Source organism: Tripterygium wilfordii, chromosome 7 (genome assembly GCF_013401445.1).
Source record: "Tripterygium wilfordii isolate XIE 37 chromosome 7, ASM1340144v1, whole genome shotgun sequence".
Lineage (NCBI taxonomy): Eukaryota > Viridiplantae > Streptophyta > Magnoliopsida > Celastrales > Celastraceae > Tripterygium > Tripterygium wilfordii.
The window spans coordinates 5,427,982-5,447,389 of record NC_052238.1 but is presented as its reverse complement, the minus strand read 5'-3'; the positions used below and the strand labels follow the sequence as shown (position 1 = coordinate 5,447,389).

The 19,408-nt window shown below is 37.7% G+C and overlaps 3 protein-coding genes across 6 annotated transcripts; all 3 read left to right on the top strand.

The window, feature by feature from the left end:
• The first annotated feature begins 1,163 nt into the window (after positions 1 to 1,163).
• Positions 1,164 to 5,920, top strand: LOC120002674 (protein decapping 5-like). Its single transcript, XM_038851436.1, has 8 exons — positions 1,164 to 1,524; positions 2,342 to 2,442; positions 3,125 to 3,196; positions 3,284 to 4,255; positions 4,910 to 4,975; positions 5,167 to 5,367; positions 5,469 to 5,579; positions 5,659 to 5,920. Exons 1-8 carry the CDS (start codon positions 1,356 to 1,358, stop codon positions 5,794 to 5,796), a joined length of 1,830 nt encoding a protein of 609 aa, XP_038707364.1. The 5' UTR covers positions 1,164 to 1,355; the 3' UTR covers positions 5,797 to 5,920.
• A 1,107-nt stretch (positions 5,921 to 7,027) lies between these two features.
• LOC120001735 lies at positions 7,028 to 11,722 on the top strand. Its single transcript, XM_038850181.1, has 11 exons — positions 7,028 to 7,281; positions 7,387 to 7,476; positions 7,723 to 7,902; positions 8,467 to 8,555; positions 8,999 to 9,087; positions 9,196 to 9,299; positions 9,380 to 9,479; positions 9,558 to 9,633; positions 9,757 to 9,871; positions 10,292 to 10,823; positions 11,407 to 11,722. The coding sequence occupies exons 1-10, from the start codon at positions 7,104 to 7,106 to the stop codon at positions 10,636 to 10,638; spliced, it is 1,368 nt and encodes a 455-aa protein (XP_038706109.1). The 5' UTR covers positions 7,028 to 7,103; the 3' UTR covers positions 10,639 to 10,823; positions 11,407 to 11,722.
• Positions 11,723 to 12,038: 316 nt separating this feature from the next.
• LOC120001238 (protein CHUP1, chloroplastic) lies at positions 12,039 to 18,614 on the top strand. 4 transcript variants are annotated; one of them, XM_038849460.1, is made up of 10 exons: positions 12,039 to 12,147; positions 13,549 to 13,768; positions 13,989 to 14,080; positions 14,221 to 14,973; positions 15,459 to 16,814; positions 16,922 to 17,053; positions 17,393 to 17,574; positions 17,708 to 17,819; positions 18,058 to 18,201; positions 18,361 to 18,614. In XM_038849460.1, exons 2-10 carry the CDS (start codon positions 13,669 to 13,671, stop codon positions 18,457 to 18,459), a joined length of 2,970 nt encoding a protein of 989 aa, XP_038705388.1. In that variant the 5' UTR covers positions 12,039 to 12,147; positions 13,549 to 13,668; the 3' UTR covers positions 18,460 to 18,614. The 4 variants fall into 4 exon arrangements, with proteins under 4 accessions (XP_038705388.1, XP_038705387.1, XP_038705385.1 ...); XM_038849459.1 differs by having other exon boundaries at positions 12,131 to 12,147; positions 13,520 to 13,768; XM_038849457.1 differs by lacking the exon at positions 12,039 to 12,147 and adding an exon at positions 12,352 to 13,099 and having other exon boundaries at positions 13,350 to 13,768.
• The last annotated feature ends 794 nt before the right edge of the window (positions 18,615 to 19,408 follow it).

Here is a 19,408-nt window from a genome sequence, read left to right as displayed (position 1 = left end):
TTGATTTTACGCTTATACCCGTACTTCTTTTGTCGTGTAGTGTGCGGTATGTAAGGCAGTTAAAGCCTTGCAGGATTATTCTAATTTTTTATTATTCATTAACCAATTATTTTTAGTTGCCCCAAAAATTTCATACTTAAACAACAAATTATACAAAATACATTTTAATTATGTATATTTATTTTTATTAGAAGTAATAAATTTCATAAATTTGGTGAAAACTGAAAAAGACACAACCCATAACTCTTTCTTTTTTATCAAGACAAAGTGTCCACTAAGTACAAAAAAAATTTAAATTTATGATTGCTGAAAAATATGAATGAATTGATTTAAACAAAAATAAGTAATTTGTGAGTATTGCATCATCGTGTTTCATGTCAAAAAAGATGCATAAGTATAAGAGACAAAATATTATGAATTTTCTTCCACAATCATAAATTTAGTGTAAATAAAATCATCCACCCTATTTAGAATTTACCAATGATAATGTTGGCCTTGATGATAAAGTGCATACTAGTTATGCATTTTCTATCAGGGTTCAATCCTCTCCGAAGACATGAGTTCACTCATCAATTTTTCATAAATTTATTTGAGTAGTTTGTGATATGTAAATCTCATGTTTTCACCCAGCATACCCAAAATAATGACTGCGAATCCCATTGTGAAAAAAAAAAAAACGCTCTATCTAATACTTGCCAACTTTAGAAGATTTTCGTGTGATGCCGTGATGGTCCACAAATTTCAATTGACTAGTATAGATAGAGTTGTCCTATTTTTAATAGGAGATATAACTAACAAATATAAAATGGTGTATTATTTTCTTTAATATTTAGCAAGGAAAAGAAAAATAAAAGTATAAAAGCACCGGCTTTTGAGACAAAAAAATCCTGAAATTCTTACTTAAAAGACCAAAGAGTCCAAACCTGATGATGTGGCTACACTTTATTATAAGTATAAATACAATATACGATATATCATTAAATCAAGCCTTTGAAAATATAGGTGTCAAGAGGCTCTACGTAGTAAGCATAAATCAAGGCCATATAAGGACAGACTAAGCCCACACATCTCCTTATAAATATTTAGTAAAGGTGAGATTACAACACAAGACCTCTATCTTTAGTCAGCGACATACAAAATTATTGTCACTCAATAATGACTCATTTGCACACTTAGGCAGAAATACAAGATCTTTCATTCCGCAAACAGAAACCGATGATCACAACCCCCTACCCCAAATTTCCTAAACCCTAATTTCTGATTTTCTCTTTATCCTTTGACTTCAAGATTCTCTCTTTGGCGAGTTACAAACACATGCATGTACGTCGTCTGTGAATAGAGTGAAGAGATCGACTATGGCTACTGAGAATCCTAGTTCCGGTCCGGGTTCCGCAACAAGATCGAGTTCGGCGGCGGATTCTTACATTGGGAGCTTGATAAGCTTGACATCGAAGAGCGAGATCAGATATGAGGGTGTGCTTTATAATATCAACACCGAGGAGTCCAGCATTGGATTGAGAAACGGTATCGTTTTTCTTATACAGTCCAACATCATTCTTGTTATATTTTTTTGTTTCTTAATTTTGGTGGTTTTTTTCTGTGGGCTTAGCTCGTTATTTTGATGGGTTTGTGGATCTAGAGGTGTGGCTTTTAGATTTACTGTTACCTCACTGTGCTTTCTTTTTCTTAATTTCACTGTTGAAAGATCGTTGAATTCATGGTTTTTATTTATTTAATTAGCTGTACATATTTTAACTAATGTATATTAACCACGAATTAGTTTGCAAAAAAAGTCATGATTTGCTCCTTTGACTTGTTTTGTAATGAATTTTCTGAAGTTCATACACACTTGGGTGCTTAAATCACTTGTATTATCCTTTACTTGACTTGTTAACTTGGGTTTGTAAATTGAATTGCATATGTAATTTACCCTTTACTTTTTACTCCCTCATTTTGAGTATATGTTAGTGGGATGTATACACAAGGTATGCTCGAGGCCTTCATGCTTTCCCTATTCTTTTCGCTTGAAATTGATTAGTTAGAATCTCAATTGACATTTCATTCTGAAGATTTCCAAGATTTATGGTATTGTGGAATTTTTGACCTTAGTTTTAAGTTCTTAACTTACTTTGTTGTTTCATTGATTTCTTTTAAAGTTTTAATAATTTATTTTTTGGTAAGCACTTCATTTCTTATACGGTTGAATCTAGGTTGGAGATAATGTGGACTATATAGTGAATATTGATTTTGGATATAAGATTTCCTGTTTTTTACCGTTGTTACAATTTCATACTATTTTGAATTTTATGTCTGGTGCTCATTAGTAGTTTTATTATGGTAGTGAGATCATTTGGAACCGAGGGAAGGAAAAAGGACGGTCCACAGGTCCCGCCAAGTGACAAAGTTTATGAATACATATTGTTCCGTGGAAGTGACATCAAGGTATTTTATAAGCAGACATTTAGGATTTTTAACTGTTTCAGGAGTTGGCATCTGACAAGCGTTATGGTAGTTTTTGTCTGATGATTATTATCGGAAACAAACGGACAAAGCATAATGTATTCCATCCAGTGATGGTTAATATTTCAAAGCTTATGAGCAAGTGTTGGACAAGGAAATCTCCGTTATGATAGTTCTCATCTGATGATTATTATGTGTGACACAGGCAAAATCATATTCATCATACATAATAAATAGGTTACTACAAAAATAAAAAAGAGAAAAAGAGATTGAGAAGTTGGTTGTTTTAATCGAGTATGAGCTGGAGGTTATTATGTTGACATTTCTATTCAAATACAATGTATTTTTTAAGTTGTTTAATTATTGTGTTTTGAATGAAAAATGTATGATCTGCAAAGTGGTCATATATGCATAAACTAAACAGTTTGCTAATTTTTCTAGCATTATTATGTAGCTTATCAGCTTAGTCACTGAATGCACGGCGTGTTAGTGATTTTTTTTTTTTGAGTATTTAGTGCTCATAATGTTTAGATGTTGTTACTTGCAAAAGGAGCATGGTTTATTTTTTTGATGGTCATGTTCATAAATAGTTGTAGCTTCAATCGACAGAGCAACATGTTGTATTTAACAACCCTTGCCATCCTGTATTTGATTGCCTTTGCAGGATTTACAGGTGAAATCTTCTCCACCTGTTCAACCTACAACATCTATAAACAATGATCCAGCTATCATTCAGGTAACTAGAAGGAAGAGATATTTTAGTTGCATGATGCATCAAATCAAGTTATTGTCACTATGAATTAATTTTAAACCTCTTGTGCAGTCTCACTATCCTCGCCCAACATCTACAAGCGTGCCCTCTGCTGTTAGTGGGTCTTTGACCGATCTTAATGCACATAATCAACAAGTGGGACTACCAGGTACAAATTTCCAAGGTGGGCTGCCTTTATATCAACCTGGAGGGAATTTAGGTACATGGGGAGCCTCTCCTTCTCCTGCAAGTGCAACTGCTGGTGGGCTTGCCATGCCAATGTATTGGCAAGGGTATTATGGTCCTCCAAATGGGCTTCCACATTTGCACCAACAATCTATGCTACGACCTCCACCAGGACTGTCAATGCCTCCATCAATGCAACAGCCAATGCAATATCCGAATTTTAATACTTCTTTACCCACTGGAGTGCAAAACTTGCCAGTCTCAAATGTACACGCTTCAAAGTTGCAGGAAGTTTCTTCTCCTTTAATATCAACCAGCACAAGTTCCCTTAATTTGTTACCCACTTCCTTGCCTCCATCAGCTTTGCCGTCAACTTTACCTCCGGTACCATCTGCTACATTAGCATCTGAAACATTGCCGAGTTTGATGCCTAATAAGGCTCCTAATTCTGCCCTTCCTGCAGTCACACTAAGTGGAAGCTTACCATCGCAATCAATTTTGACAACTTCTGGTCCAGAATTAAATGCCGTCATGCCTCCCATCTCTAATAAGGCTAATCAAGTTACTGTTTCAACTTTGCCATATCAAGGCTCTTCCCAACCTATGTCTTCTATTGTTGGGATGTCTAATTCTATTCGCGCAGATACACCAACACCTGTGTTGATAACCCCAGGTCAACTTTTGCAATCTCGGTCTACTTCTGCACCTGCTTTATCTCAATCTGTGCAAGCAGTGCATAAAGATGTGGAAGTGGTTCAAGTGTCCTCATCATCACCATCAGAAACACCAGCACCTGTTGTGGCAGAACCTCAGCCTCCTATACTGCCTCTGCCACCAGCACAGCGGGCTAGTCAGAAGGTGCTCCCAGCATACACGTGTGCATATTGACATAACAGTTACCGTACAAGACATTCTTCATATGTGTATTGATGTGTTTGTAGGCTTTGCACAAGCGGTTACATGCACATTGATTGTGCATTGTTTGCAAGGTTAATTTTAAAATGCTCATCAGACATTGTTTTTTCAAATACTTACATGCAGTATTGTGAATGCTGTCAGTGATGACACCTGATATGCTGTCAATGTTGTCTACTTGTTGCTTAGCGGGATTGTAGAATGCTCCCTGTGAATAAATAATGATGTTCAGTTAAGGATTTGTATCTCGAGGGACTATCTTTTGGATTTTGTGGTCCCTGTACTTCTAACTGGCCCCCTTCAGTTTAGTGACCTTTGTTTGCATCAAAGAATTGTATGTTTCATTATTCCTTTTGTCTCAAATGATGGTTTTACTGTTAAGGAAATTGCTAAGGTCTGCAATCTTGCTTTTTAAGCTGGAGAATCATATGATTCATTGAATTCATTCTTTCAGGTGGGCAATAGACAAAGTGTTTTCTGCATTAGTTTAGGGAATGCAGTTTTGTGAGAGCCTTGTGCACAGTGTGTGTTTGCCTCTTTTATGGATCTTTTTAGAATATATTTTTTAAAGCTCTTTTCCTCTTATCTTTTCTCCAGCTGAATGGGGATCCTTTCCAAAATCGTCATGGTTACAGAGGGCGTGAACGAGGAAGAGGAACTGGGGTAAGTAGGATATTGTGTAATTTTATAATAATATGGAATTGATGGTGTAAATTTGTCTTTCTCGTGAGTTCTATATGAATGCTGAGAAAGTTTTCCGTTGACAAATTTTGTTTAGCACAATTATTTTCTGTTTGATGCAAACGATATTTAATAGGGGAGTTGACTAGTATACAATGATCATTTGTGTGCAGAGCTCGCGTCATGTCACAACATTCACTGAGGATTTTGATTTCACTGCAATGAATGAGAAATTCAAGAAGGATGAGGTATGGGGTCATCTTGGTAAGAGTAATAAATCGCCGTCAATGGACATAGGAGAAGATAAAAGAATTAGTTATGAAAATGATCCTCAGGACGAAGCAGATGGTGAAATACCTAAGACTGTGCTCAAGGTGATGTTATCTTGTTCACTCTTCTGTACTGTGGTAGAGATAAATTTCTGTTTCTTTCCCTTCCCTACTTAGTTGTTCTTAATTTTCTTTTTTTTCCACAGCCTGTTTATAATAAGGATGACTTCTTTGATTCTCTCTCAAGCAATGCACTTGATCGTGACACACAAAATGGAAGAATCAGATTCTCCGAGCAAATGAAGTTAGACAAAGAGGTTTTTTGTCTTTTTGGTTTTTCAGTTCCACAAGGTGGGGTAACTTTATTGATAATCATCGTCTGCTCTATGGATGCAGACTTTTGGCGACTTTTCAATGAATCGCGGTGGCCGTGGGCCTCTGCGTGGTGGCCGTTCTCGTGGATCATACTATGGAAGAGGCTATGGCTATATTGGAAGGGGTCGAGGTAGGGCCATGCCAAGTCGCGCGTCCTAGGTGGTGCAGTTATTTTGAAATGGATCTTAAGCGTGGCTGGCCACCCCTTTGCTGCAGATTTAGACTATAAGCTGTAGCTTTTCAGCTTTTTACTTCCGACTGTCCGGAAAATAAGGGTATCAAATCTTTAAGTCTTTACTTTTTTATAGCATGGAATGCATATTTTGGCTTTTCTGCCGGTAGATGTTCCAATTTTTAGAGTGATGAGTGATTTCGGTAACTATGGAGACCAGCAAAGGGTGATTGTACCTGTAGGCTGTAGCTGCTGCCATCTGAGTTATGAGGATGTGATGAATACCCGTCAGTCGTCACACGGGATGGAGGCTTAAGTTTAGCGTTACAAGTTTGGGTCTAACTCATTGAAAACTCATTTTAACAATATGAGATTTTTCTTCCCTTAAAAGGTAAACTCTAAACCCATCATCTTTTGATGTGAGATTTTCATCAATCATTTTCCTTTGGGAGCATGCACTACCTCGTGCATGACACTGGCTATATCATTTACTTTTTAATGACCTTATTTTTCTCTGTTTTTATGACATTTTTTCTTTTTTCTAATCTGCTCACAATGGACACGGTCCACTGTTTGCTAACCCAACTCCACAAAAGAATGAGTTATGGGGTAGACGCGCCTACGATAGTGCCCGTCTCCGAACCTGGACTCTCAATGAGAACATTAATGATGAAAATCTTGAACTTAACATAATTAAGAACAATAAAGTTGAGAGAAATCTCTTAGTTTTGAAAACAAGTATCGATTTTGTTTAATTTCTTTGATTGTTAAAAATAAATATAACTATATCAGCTTATATAGGCAAAGCAAATAATTCAAAATCTACTCAAACTATATAAAAAACTACATAGAAAACTACTTTATACCTTAATGGAAACTTAACTCCTTAGATATACTAATTAAAAGAAAATATCAATAAAAACATAAATATTAAACAAATATTAATTTGAAGTAAATACTAATAATGTAGGAAATTAAACTAACTAGGACTTGTCTTTTCTTGGTTCTCATCAAGACGATTGAGCATTGTGCTAGGAAGGTTGGGCTGAATTCAGGTTACATGTCTGGTTTGGAATTAAGGGGAAATTTTGTACATTGTCAAAGTATTTGATGAGATATTTTTGAGAGTGTCTGGTAATAACCACCGTCTTTGTATTTTTTTTTCCTTTGTTTTTCAGTTTTTTATTAGTTAATTTTTTTAAAAAAATCCTTGAGTTCAGACGAAGTATAGCGGGCACATTGATCGTATCAACAATCCCCAAAGCCGACACCAACTCCTGAGTAGCTCCATGAAATGTCATCTTCTTCATCGGCACCCAATTCTTCTCTCTTCTCCGTAGCCACGCACGGTACCCTCCTTCTCCGATGCCGTACGATCTCCGGATTCTCTTTTGGCCCCAATGCGACCGAGGATCACAACAGTTGGGCCTTTTCCGAAGCTTCTCTTCGGAGCAACCAAAGAGAGAAGAAAGGTAGTCCTGTTTATATCTTTTTTCCCCCAACTGTCGGTTATTGGATTATAGTACTTAATCTGTATATTGTACTCAAATTGGACCTGAAAATTTTTTCTCTGACAGTAGGGTTATCTACATTTGTGGTTGGGGGCATTGGGATTTCGATGGCTGTTCTACTTGCAGCAATTGCCTACTTCTCGCTATCAACGAAAGGTCATTCGATATTTTATCGCTCATAAATTCTTAATCGTTTTTCGTGAGTCAATTTTCCATTATATATTTGGCAGTGAAGGTCAATGTTCTTTGTTACTCATTTGAGCAATTATTGGTGCTCCACTAATGTTGTGTATCTGACTAGTGAATAATGTGCTATTTTATTCTTAAATATCTTTTAGTTTCATGGGGGTGACATCTACTGGATTGGAATTTAAGCATCATGCACTGGTTTTCTACTTTCAGGTTTTAGGCTTCGTTTTGGTAGCCCATTGAATAGTTTGTATCAAGTATTAAGTACAGACAAAGACAAATCTAGCCAGATAGAAACAAATGATTCTTGTGCGTCCGATGCATACACATCGGTGCCTCAGGCAAGGCCCGAGCCCATACATGAATTTACTGGAGAAACTGCTGCATCTTCAGGTATGCTCAATCCTAGTTCTCTTGCAATGCCTCTTTAGTTTATACCTTTTAGTTAAATTTGGCAATGATCTTTGGGATAGTTGTTGATTTAATTAGTATTATTTGAGTCCAGTCATTTGGTTTACTGTACAATTATGAGACCAATGCTCAATTTGCACCTTGAAGATGCGTATGTATAACTGATAAGTGGAAGTGAATGGATGTCCACCAAGTAAATATCGATGTTATATGGAATGATTTGTTTCTTGAACTACAACTTCCATGGTTGTACAGAGCTACACTTACAAGCAAAGTAAAGTACGTTTCAATTTAGAAATTGGCATCATTGACTCAGTGTCATCATCAAAGCTCCTCTTTTTGGCATTTATTTGCTAATTGGACATAAAATTTCAAAATTAATATTTGAAGCGCGCATATGCATGGGAGAAAATAAGCATATTAAACCGCTGCCTATGGTTAACCCATCCAGCTTTCAATCTTTTTCCTACACAAGAAAGTCTATGTAGTAAATCTATGCTCTTGTCTTCTTGATATTGGTCAATCCGACAAGTAATTTTACTTTAGTGTTCACGGAGAAGCTTGAACGTGTTGGATTGTCAGTTGCTGTGGATTCCACCCAACAGGAGGCTCTGTCCTTGTTGAAGAAATTGAAGGTTTGGCTTTTAAAAGTTTACTCTATTTTGCAAGAAATTTGTAATGAACATGTTGATGTTCTCGATACAACCTCAAACCCCATAACAGTATTGGTCCTTTCTGTGATTTTTATTTTCTTTCTTACAACAATTCCTAATTGATCCTACCATCCTGTTGTTTATGACTACTGTATGCATTTTAAAGAAATTTTTCTTGGTTTTCCTGTGGTGCCTTTATTGATATTTTTTTTTCTGTTCAAAATAATAATAAACAGTTTAATGGCACTATGCCTTAGAATTCTACTGCTTTGTCTCATCTTTTCATAATAAAATGATAATTAAAAAAATAACGGAAAATAAAGAGAAAGAAAAAGAAGATTATTTAGCCACAATATATACTGATGTTAATGGATTTTTGGTCCAATTCTGAGCATGAATACCTGAACTGTGATTGAGCTGTACAGATCATTGAGGATGATGTAAGAGCTGATGAATTATGTACTAGAAGGGAATATGCAAGATGGCTAGTACGTATAAACTCCCTGTTGGAAAGGTGTTAAGAGTTCTATGCACCTGATTTGAAGATAACTTGACTTTAATTATTCATGTGCCATAATTTCTTAGATGGTCTTGCTTAATGGTCTTCTTGCTTCATATATAGGAATCCAAAACATAAAATTGTCCCATCTGTATTACTCTCTGGGTCCGTAACTACTGCATTTGATGATATGGGTATCGATGACCCTGATTTTGAATCTATCCAGGGTAAGAACTGATCCTCATTTATGTGCTGTCAAGAATGTTCTTTTGATGTATATGAACTGACTTTAGCTTCTGGATTGCAGCTTTAGCAGAGGCTGGTGTCATTCCTAGTAAGTTATCAAAGAATGGTTCTGGTTTCGACAGTTCAGAAGGGCAAGGGTGCTCCTGTTTTTACCCTGGAAGGTATGACACACCAAGCAACTAGAATTTTGCTACATCTTTATAGCTTTTTTGACTTCATAAAATATCTATTGGGTGTAGGTATATCTCTCGACAGGATCTGATTAGCTGGAAAGCCCAATTGGAGTATGAATTTGTGTCAGGATTGAAGGAACAGGTATCATGAATCTGAAATATGTTATCGTATTCTATTGAGTCTGCAATCAACTAGAAAGATAGTTTAAACCAATTGTTTGTCAGTCTGTCATAGTTTTTAAAACCTGACATATGTGCAGTCCAGATATCAAGAACAAAAGTGTGTTACATGGATATGAAGGAGATTAGACTGGATGCAATGTCAGGGCTTTTTATGGACATGTTGGCTGAGGATATGAGCATAATCAGAAAAGTTTTTGGTAGCATAACTCCCTTTCTTTAACCCCATTTGCTATTATGTTACAGTTCTTTGCTGATTAAATAAATTAGTAGATATTGTAGGTGCTGTAAAACATATTATTTAGTGCCTGCAATCATATTTTTGCGTGTGTGTGCGCATAAAATCGAAGATAGGTGTTCTTTGATCTCAAGAAGACGTATGAACACTTTCACTTATCAATACCTTAAAATATTTAATATTAGAATTTAGGAATAAAACTGTGTTTACTGCCAGCAAACCCCATGGCTTTTTTTTTGGGGTGCCATGTGCATATGTGAGCCCATGATTTAAAGGCAAAAATAAAGTAGTTTTCATAGTCACACCATTATGAAAATATAGAAAAATGCAGTTCATACCTTAAACAGGTTGATCGACCCATGCTGAAAAGATACTTTTTCAGGAAAGAGCAGGTGGTTTCAACCATTCAGACCTTCGACAAAAGCACAAGCAGCTGTAGCATTGACAAGTGGGAGGATGTCAGACGCTGCTCATGCAGAATTATTAAGACTAGAAGCAGAGCTGTATTCAAGGCAAGCTGAGATGGAAGAGATCAGGACTGAGTTACTTGACAGAGGAGATGTAGAGGCTTTTTGGGACGAGAAGCTACAAGAGGTAAAAATCCATGGTTCTGAGGTTGAGAAGATTTATCTTGCTGCTGTTCATGATTTGGAGCAGGAGAAAATTGTCCAAGATAAGATTTTTGCTGAGTACTTAAAGGAGAATGCAGCCATGGACTGTCAGAGGTAGCTGCTTCTCCGTCTGAAAGAGGAGGTTGATGAGATGTCAAAAAGGCTTTCCTTGGAGAGGGCCATCTATGTGTTGGAGAAGTGTCATTTACTAGAGATGCTCACTGAATTGCAGACCAAGCAGGAAGGACTGCTTGATGCAAAATCTATATTGGAAGCTGAGAATGAAGCACTTCAGATTCTAAGGTAAACAATACACTTAAATCTTTGAGCAAAATTACATAGAGCAAAGTTAATCACTTGAACAGACGTATCATTGTTAATTGTGTAGCTATCGAAATTTTCCTTGTCCTTGTGCTTTTAGATTTAAGTTTATTTTGCTCTTATGTGATGCCATTTGTAAAGGACTGTATTTGTGTTCCATACCATGGCGTTTGTTTATAGGAGTAAGCAGTAAGTGAGAGTCATTCTCATCGAACATAGAAGAGGTAACAATGACGTGTGCCTTTACCTTTTCTACAACCATTGTATGCTTGGTTCTTGATCTTAATTGTGCCAGTTTGTTCGTGTGACAGTGGTAACAAAGTTTGCAAGAAAGGACACCAATACTTGTGGCCTTTCCTTAAAAATTGTTAACAAAGTTATAAAATCAAAGTTTATTCCTTTTCCTTTAACAATTTAATGGAACAGTTTACCAATAGCTTTAACATGTGTTTTATGTTTTTCTGGAGGGAATGCAGATGGTTATACTTCAGGACATTGCTTCCGTTAAATAAGTAAATGCTGGAATGTTACTTAATTGGGGGTTCCCTTTGTCATATGATTGCAGATCTTGGGTGGAGGATGAAGCAAGGAAAAGCCAAGCCTGTGCTAAGATTCTTGAGGAGGTTAGACGTAGATGGGAGTGGGATGATCAATCTTGAATATTTGATCCCGACGACAGAGCTAATCCGGTGATTGCTTCGGAAAGATTTAGTGTGGGCTGTATAAGATATTTTATTTATTTAGTTTTGCCATACGATAAATTTCAACTCCGAATGCTTGTTGATATCGGGATGGTGATTTTTAGGCTTGTGGTAAATTTGTGTTTGCATGTTTTCTCATATGTAAATAAACCAAGCAGCTGCAGAGCTGTTGTATGTGCATCCATTTTTCATTGAGCTTGTGCTGGCGAGTGACAATTAGAAACCATTTTTCTGTGTCATAAACTGGAGTGGGATTGGAGAGTAAGTTTGGAGGCTTGTAACAAGTAAATCGGACAAAATTTGTGTGTTTAGACTCAGATTTCGGGCGTATAATTTATGTTCAGTTTAATCCGGGTCTAATAAATTCAATCATTCGGACCGAACAAAGTTTTGCTAGCCCTATTTACATGTTTTTCACCCACATTGCCTATACAAAATAAAAGATGGATAAAACAGTAACTTCGTTGTGGGTACTTCGGACCAAGCACCATCGCATTCAAAAAAGTACTAGCTTTTGGCGCTGCAAATCTCCGGCCGTAGTTGCACACAAGATGTTGCGGTTCCTCTCCAAGCAGCCACATCGAGAGTATAGTTTTCGCCGTCAGGTATGCTCCACGCGGGTTTCTATTTACTTCTTAATATAATTTTGGTTTTATCTGCAATTTCAATTATTTACTCTGCAGCATCTCTGTAAATGGAGGTCTTAGATTCAATGATGTATTACGCGCCTCGTGTTTGTGTGATTATTATTGATTTCATTGTTTTGGTTTTCGGTCGCATCACGACGAACGCTAAGAAAATGAAGTCCCTTTTAAGAGAGCCCTTCTGAACCACTGGATGCTGTGGATAATAGTTTGGCTGCTATGGTAGTAGTGGAGCCCAATACCATTTTATGGTGTTAGTTTTGTTATTAAAAAAAAACTGAATCTATTCAACATTGAAAAGTTTACCCCAGCAAATTTCCCGGCCAATCAGTGAAGTCCGAATGTTCCATCCATTTTGTCTGTACCCACCTGCCATTTCTCCTCTTAGATAGATTGTTAGTGGTTCAACTTTCATTTTGTTTTAGGGTTTACTCCTAGTGATAATCTAAGTTAGCTCTTTCAATTGTATAGACTAACCATATCATAGCTTCCCATATATCTGCCATCCAGAAACCTCCAAGCAGAGTGGCAGGATGGTGGACCCAAAAGCATAAGAGAACTAAACTCTCGGAGAAAAGCCAAAAAGGGCTTATATGTGAATTGGCCGTCAATCACACAAAAAGCTTCGGCTTATCTACATTTGCTTGGCTATTTTTTGCACCTGTGCTTCTGTCCATTAAGCAAGTGGCTGGGAATTAAATTTTAGGCTTACCTTTTAAGCAAACTCATCTACCTTTCTTATCTTGTTTTATGGGTAGTTGGGTTATCCACCCTTTTGACTTACAATTTACTTAGCTAAAATGGGCAGATAATAGCTTATTTATGGGGCGGTGTAATGGTGTATATTATTTGTCCTCTTAAGTCTTGACCCATGATGGATATGGTCATTAAAGAGACGAAAAAAGGTGCTAAGGTACTTTCGGTCTTTTGCTCAAATTTACTGTGTCAAAAGTCCATTTCAGTTTCTTTGTTTTTGTCTTTGCTTGAAGTTCATATAACTGTAAGCCGAGAGTGGTAAGATGCAGGATACATCCATAAGTAAATTGTAGAGTCCTTTCTGGCGCAAAACGGGCCACTAGTTATTGGTGGTTGCTGTAGCTCTTAGCATGAGAGTTTGTGCTGGAATTCATAATTTCATATTATCATGAATTTGTTTGTTTCAGACCAAATATTCCTTGAAAGGTGTATAAACCAGATAAGATGGTCTTGCTGACTATGAGAAAATGTATATAGTTGGATGTGGCAATAAATTGGGATATAACTGCAAATTTTCCAACCTGGTCTTTCTTAGAGTTGCACCAGGATTGCCTTGCTCAGTTTTACACAATTACAGATTCTGGGTACCTGCCGTTGCATTTCCAGGACCCAGATGGATTGAACCCTCAGTTATGGGGGAAGGTAGAAACGGATGGATATTGTTTTGGAACTAGGCTGTGGATATAGTGGGCTGGAGGCAAAAGAATTCCAGTCAGCAATACATACATGATTCTAAGGTTAGGTTTCCTGGTTGCTGCTTCAATTGCAGCTTTTGTAGTTAAGCAGCAGAACGTCAAGGGTTCAAGGTTATCTACCAAGCCTACAGGTACCTAATTCTGTTTGCTCTTTTGTCGTCACTTTTTATTATTATTATTTTGATTTCCCTAGTTCTATTAGAAACAAGCTACAACTTTCTTCATTGGTTTCAGCTTTTTGGGAAAAAACTGGCATACCTTTATGTCAATTTGCTAAGCAGAATATGAACATTCCATCTTGCTATTGTCTTTGTCACTTAATTCCTTTGTACTGTTGAAACTGAAATCCAGAAAATGGTGAAGCACGCTTGCAACAGCATCATCTTGAACGGGAAGATAAAGAGCAGTTCACATGTTCTGATAAATGTATCAAAGAGAACGACGTGAGTATATATGACACCGTCAATAATTTTAGCATTTCCTTTTGCTATCTGTTGTAGTGGGCAATCTTTCGTATATTTCATAGATATCATAGACTATCCTTTATTTTCCACTTATTAGTGAAGTGTCTTATGTACTGTAGGGCATGGAAGAAGAGGAGGAAGAAGAGGTGAAACTGATCAGTAGCGTATTCAACCGGACTTATAGTGATCCACTTTTTACTGACGATGATGATATGCTACCTGAATTCGAAGATCTTTTATCTGGAGAAATTGAATATCCACTACCCAGTGATAAGTTCAATAATTTGGAGAAAGACAAAGTTTATGAAACTGAAATGGCTAACAATGCAAGTGAACTGGAGAGATTGCAGAACCTTGTAAAAGAATTGGAGGAGAGGGAGGTGAAGCTTGAAGGTGAACTGCTCGAGTACTATGGATTGAAAGAACAGGAGTCTGATATTGCCGAGTTGCAGAGGCAGGTCAAGATCAAGACAGTGGAGATTGACATGCTGAATATTACCATAAACTCCTTGCAGGCTGAGAGGAAGAAGCTTCAAGAAGAGATTGCTCAAGGAGCCTCTGCCAGGAAGGAGCTGGAAGTGGCAAGGAGCAAGATCAAGGAGCTTCAGAGACAAATTCAGCTTGATGCTAATCAGACTAAAGGCCAGCTATTGTTGCTCAAACAACAAGTTTCAAGTTTGCAGACGAAAGAAGAAGAAACCATCAAGAAAGATGCTGAGATTGAAAAGAAGCTGAAGGCTGTGAAGGAGTTAGAGGTTGAAGTGGTGGAGCTTAAAAGGAAAAATAAAGAGCTGCAACACGAAAAGAGGGAGTTGACCATCAAACTGGATGCTGCTGAATCTAAAATAGCAACCCTCGCCAATATGACAGAGGTAAAAGCTGGACTTACTTCTGTAGATATTTCTGTGAGTTTTCTTCTCCTTAAATTGAGGAGAGGTCTAGTGTCGTCATTTAACTCGCTCTCTAGTCTCTTTGCCATGCATTTTTTGTTTTTCTATGTACGGTTTTGTACAATACAAGAAATGCTCCCATGTTTTTGTTAGAATGAGTACAACAGCTGCATACTCATGAAGCCACCGGGGAAAACTATCAAGATCCTTTTAAGACAGAAAAACACTTTATGAATTTTATTTTGTGGCGACCACCTGTTTTATGTGCTTGCTGTATTGCTCAAGTAGCATGTTTCTGCATCATGAATCTTTGTAAGGCGGGATTTTTAAAAGAAATAATTTGGTGTGACTCTTAAATAGTGAAGTGATTATGAAATTTCATTCAACAAGTTTGTAAATTTTTAGGGGGCTAGAGTGCACTTATGCTTATTATTGTTCTCACTTTGCCTTAAATTGGATTGTGACAGACTGAAATGGTTGCTAAAGCTAGAGAAGAGGTTAATAATTTAAGGCATGCAAATGAAGACCTGTTAAAGCAAGTGGAAGGACTTCAAATGAACAGGTTCAGTGAAGTTGAAGAGCTAGTATACCTTCGTTGGGTCAATGCATGCTTGAGGTTTGAATCCCGGAACAACCAAACACCTGCTGGAAAAATTTCAGCCCGTGATCTCAACAAAAGTCGAAGCCCCAGATCCCAAGAGAGGGCTAAACAGCTCATGTTAGAGTATGCAGGATCAGAACGTGGGCAGGGAGACACGGATCTTGAAAGCAACTTCTCTCACCCATCCTCTCCGGGAAGTGAGGATTTTGACAATGCTTCGATTGATAGTTCCACTAGTAGATACAGTAGTCTCAGTAAGAAGCCTAGTTTAATCCAAAAGCTGAAGAAATGGGGCAGAAGCAAAGACGATTCCAGTGCCCTTTCATCTCCGGCCAGATCCTTTTCTGGAGGTTCTCCTAGCAGGACAAGCATAAGCCATAGGCCTAGGGGTCCATTAGAAGCCTTGATGCTAAGGAATACGAGTGATAGCGTAGGCATCACTTCTTTTGGGATCATGGAGCAAGATCCAACTGATTCTCCTGAAACGCCAAATCTTCCACCTATTAGGACACAAGTCTCACCTGGTGACTCACTGAATTCTGTTGCATCATCATTCAAACTGATGTCTAAATCAGTTGAAGGTGTTCTTGATGAAAAATATCCTGCATACAAAGACCGGCATAAGTTGGCCTTAGAGAGGGAGAAGCAGATAAAAGAAAAATCTGACCAAGCACGAGCAGCAAGGTTTGGTGACAATGCAAACTTCGAGTCTAGAGCAAAGTCAGACAGAGAGAAACCCATAACTTTGCCACCTAAACTTGCACTGATAAAAGAGAAGGCAGTTGTTTCTGGTGATTCAGGTGACCAATCTAGTGATGGGAAGGCTGTTGATTCTCAATCGATAAGCAAGATGAAACTTGCCTACATAGAGAAGAGGCCTCCTAGGGTCCCTAGGCCACCTCCGAATGCATCTGGAGATGCTTCTATTGGCTCAAATACCACCAATCCTTCAAGTGGGGCGCCACAGGCTCCACCCCCACCACCGCCACCACCACTTGGTGGGCCACCCCGTCCACCTCCTCCTCCTGGAAGCCTACTGAAAGGTGCAGGAAGTGGTGATAAAGTTCACCGCTCGCCTGAACTTGTTGAATTCTATCAGTCACTAATGAAACGTGAAGCCAAGAAGGATGCACCATCTTTGACTACTTCAACATCAAATGTTTCAGACATCAGGAGCAACATGATTGGGGAGATTGAGAACAGATCATCATTCCTCTTAGCTGTGCGTTAACATTTCTATTATTTCACTCCTTATGCTTACATTGGACGTACTTTGTAGGCGTTTATGACAGTAATCTAACAAATAGAAACTGGATGGACTTTGTGTAGGTGAAAGCTGATGTGGAAAGTCAAGGTGACTTTGTCCAGTCATTGGCTACTGAAGTTCGAGCTGCTTCCTTCACCAAAATAGAGGATCTAGTTGCTTTTGTAAGCTGGCTGGATGAGGAACTCTCTTTCTTGGTATGTAACTAAAATCTTCTCAAGTAGAAGACATACTCATGGTTCAAACTTGCCTTTCTACATAATCAAATGATCTAACTGGAAATTAAGAAAAATGGTCACCCTTAACAAAACCATGATGATTACCTTGTTGTTAACTGTCTTGTAATAACTCCAACCAGTGTACTTGAAATCTCACCTCACTCTAAGCTCCATTTAACTAATTCTATGGGAGCATATGTACAACACTTCATTAGCTATATAATTTTGCCTAGGGACTTTTTTAGTTGCTTGATATTTTTCTTCATTTCCTTAATAACTAATTCTAATTGGCTATCCTATTTGTCTGCATGTGATTAGGTCGATGAAAGGGCAGTTCTAAAACACTTTGATTGGCCTGAAGGAAAAGCTGATGCATTAAGAGAGGCAGCTTTTGAATATCAGGATTTGATGAAACTGGAGAAGCAAGTTTCGTCCTTTGTTGATGATCCCAATCTCCCATGTGAAGCTGCTTTGAAAAAGATGTACAAATTGCTCGAAAAGTATGTTCATTTTTCTCAGTCTCATGCAAGCTTAAGACTAGTATCTTTTGCACTTGTAGTTTGATGAACTCGCCAAAGCGTTAATTTTATTTAGTAGCTTGATTTGTTGCCTTATATTTCTCTCTTTGGCCAGAGTTGAACAGAGTGTCTATGCACTTTTACGTACAAGGGATATGGCTGTTTCACGTTATCGGGAGTTTGGGATCCCTGTTGATTGGTTATCAGATTCAGGCGTAGTTGGCAAGGTATGCTTCAAACCTTGAATAACCAGCCCTGTGGGACATTGGAATTACACTTTGAAAATTTGCAAGCAATTGTCGCAATGTCATAACAAGTTCCATCATGTTTGTGAAATCGGGGCAGTGATATTAGTCCTACCAAATGCCTCAGTAAAATGATTGGTCTATCTGATGTATAAAAATAAAAAAGGGAGAAACAGTGTATTCCGCTGTGAAGTGATCATATAACAATTTTGCGTTGCAGATCAAACTGTCATCAGTGCAACTGGCAAGGAAGTACATGAAACGTGTAGCATCGGAGCTTGATGCAGTGGATGGGCATGAAAAGGAACCCGACAGAGAGTTTTTGGTTCTGCAAGGAGTGCGCTTTGCTTTTCGCGTTCATCAGGTACATTACTACATTAGTCCTATATATATATATATATATATATATATATATATATATATTTATGTTGAAACCTCATGTGAGAAACAAAAGTGATGAAGTTCACTTTCATAAAAATATGGCCTTGCGAATCCTCAATAACATGGAATGAATGAATTTCAGTTTGCGGGAGGGTTTGACGCAGAAAGCATGAAGGCCTTTGAAGAACTAAGGAGTCGAGTTGGTTCACAAACAGGAGAAGACAATAAGCAGGAAGCATGAGTAATTTTGTGCACTTATATTTTTTCAATGTTTTTTATACCGTATTTTGTGTTCATACTTACATGATGCAAAATATGATATGATTGGGTATTGTACAATGGCAGTGGAGTTAAATCTTCTGTGAAAAAAATAAGAGGAAAAGGAGTTATAATACAGCTTAAATAACTGTGTATAGAAATAAACATGCGTCTCTTTACTTTTGGACAACAGTAGAGGACCAGACAGATACAACGAAATAAATTCAAGTAAAAGAACAATCAACCTAGGGTGAAAAATTACTACTTTTCCTGGTACACTCTCATAGAAGATCCTGCAGAAGATTGTATGTATCATACCCTTTAATGGTTGGTCAGGTTGCATACTTGCATGTCTAAGATTTTGAGGTTCAGGATTCTATTTTCATGGAAGGTTAGGATTTGGGTAGTTTTTATCCGTTGTAATAGTCTTCATACCCCTCATATATGACCTAGCGTCTGTGTGGTTTATGGGCTTTTAAAAACAAAAAAGGTAAAAAGAAACATATAAAACATACAAAAAACAAAGAAAGTAACAAATTGAAGGCATCACACTGACCATTTATCAACCTGAGGACTCATCATCAATGAATGGTGTCATTGGTGTGCAAAGCCAAAAAAACAAGTGAAATCCAATCAATGGTGCAATAGATTAGGCAAGAGGGGGGCGAGGCGCCGCCCGAGACGATAACGCGGATCAAGCTCAGGTTGCAGTTGTAGTTGTAGTTGATCCGGCGAACGTTTTGATGGCGTGAATGGCGGTGGCGCTTCTGTGATGGAGTGAAGTCAAATTCACTGGCTAAAATTTCCGTATTTTGTTGTTGTCGGTAAGTCGGTTTACTCCTCGGCCCTCTTATTTACGTCGGTCCCTGGGTTTTACGAGTTGGGTTTGCTTTGATCGTCTTGGTTCAACAATCCCAATTGAAAACTCGAAA

Bases quoted from the DNA above. Each gene is read 5' to 3' on its own strand.
- LOC120002674 (XM_038851436.1), top strand. From the start codon at position 1,356: ATGGCTACTGAGAATCCTAGTTCCGGTCCGGGTTCCGCAACAAGATCG. The intron at 1,525-2,341 runs GTATCGTTTTTC...TTATTATGGTAG, and splicing joins CAGCATTGGATTGAGAAACG to TGAGATCATTTGGAACCGAG. The intron at 4,976-5,166 runs GTAAGTAGGATA...ATTTGTGTGCAG, and splicing joins AACGAGGAAGAGGAACTGGG to AGCTCGCGTCATGTCACAAC.
- LOC120001735 (XM_038850181.1), top strand. From the start codon at position 7,104: ATGTCATCTTCTTCATCGGCACCCAATTCTTCTCTCTTCTCCGTAGCC. The intron at 7,903-8,466 runs GTATGCTCAATC...ATTTTACTTTAG, and splicing joins AGAAACTGCTGCATCTTCAG to TGTTCACGGAGAAGCTTGAA. The intron at 8,556-8,998 runs GTTTGGCTTTTA...TGAGCTGTACAG, and splicing joins CCTTGTTGAAGAAATTGAAG to ATCATTGAGGATGATGTAAG.
- LOC120001238 (XM_038849460.1), top strand. From the start codon at position 13,669: ATGATTCTAAGGTTAGGTTTCCTGGTTGCTGCTTCAATTGCAGCTTTT. The intron at 14,974-15,458 runs GTAAAAGCTGGA...GGATTGTGACAG, and splicing joins CCCTCGCCAATATGACAGAG to ACTGAAATGGTTGCTAAAGC. The intron at 17,820-18,057 runs GTATGCTTCAAA...TTTGCGTTGCAG, and splicing joins ATTCAGGCGTAGTTGGCAAG to ATCAAACTGTCATCAGTGCA.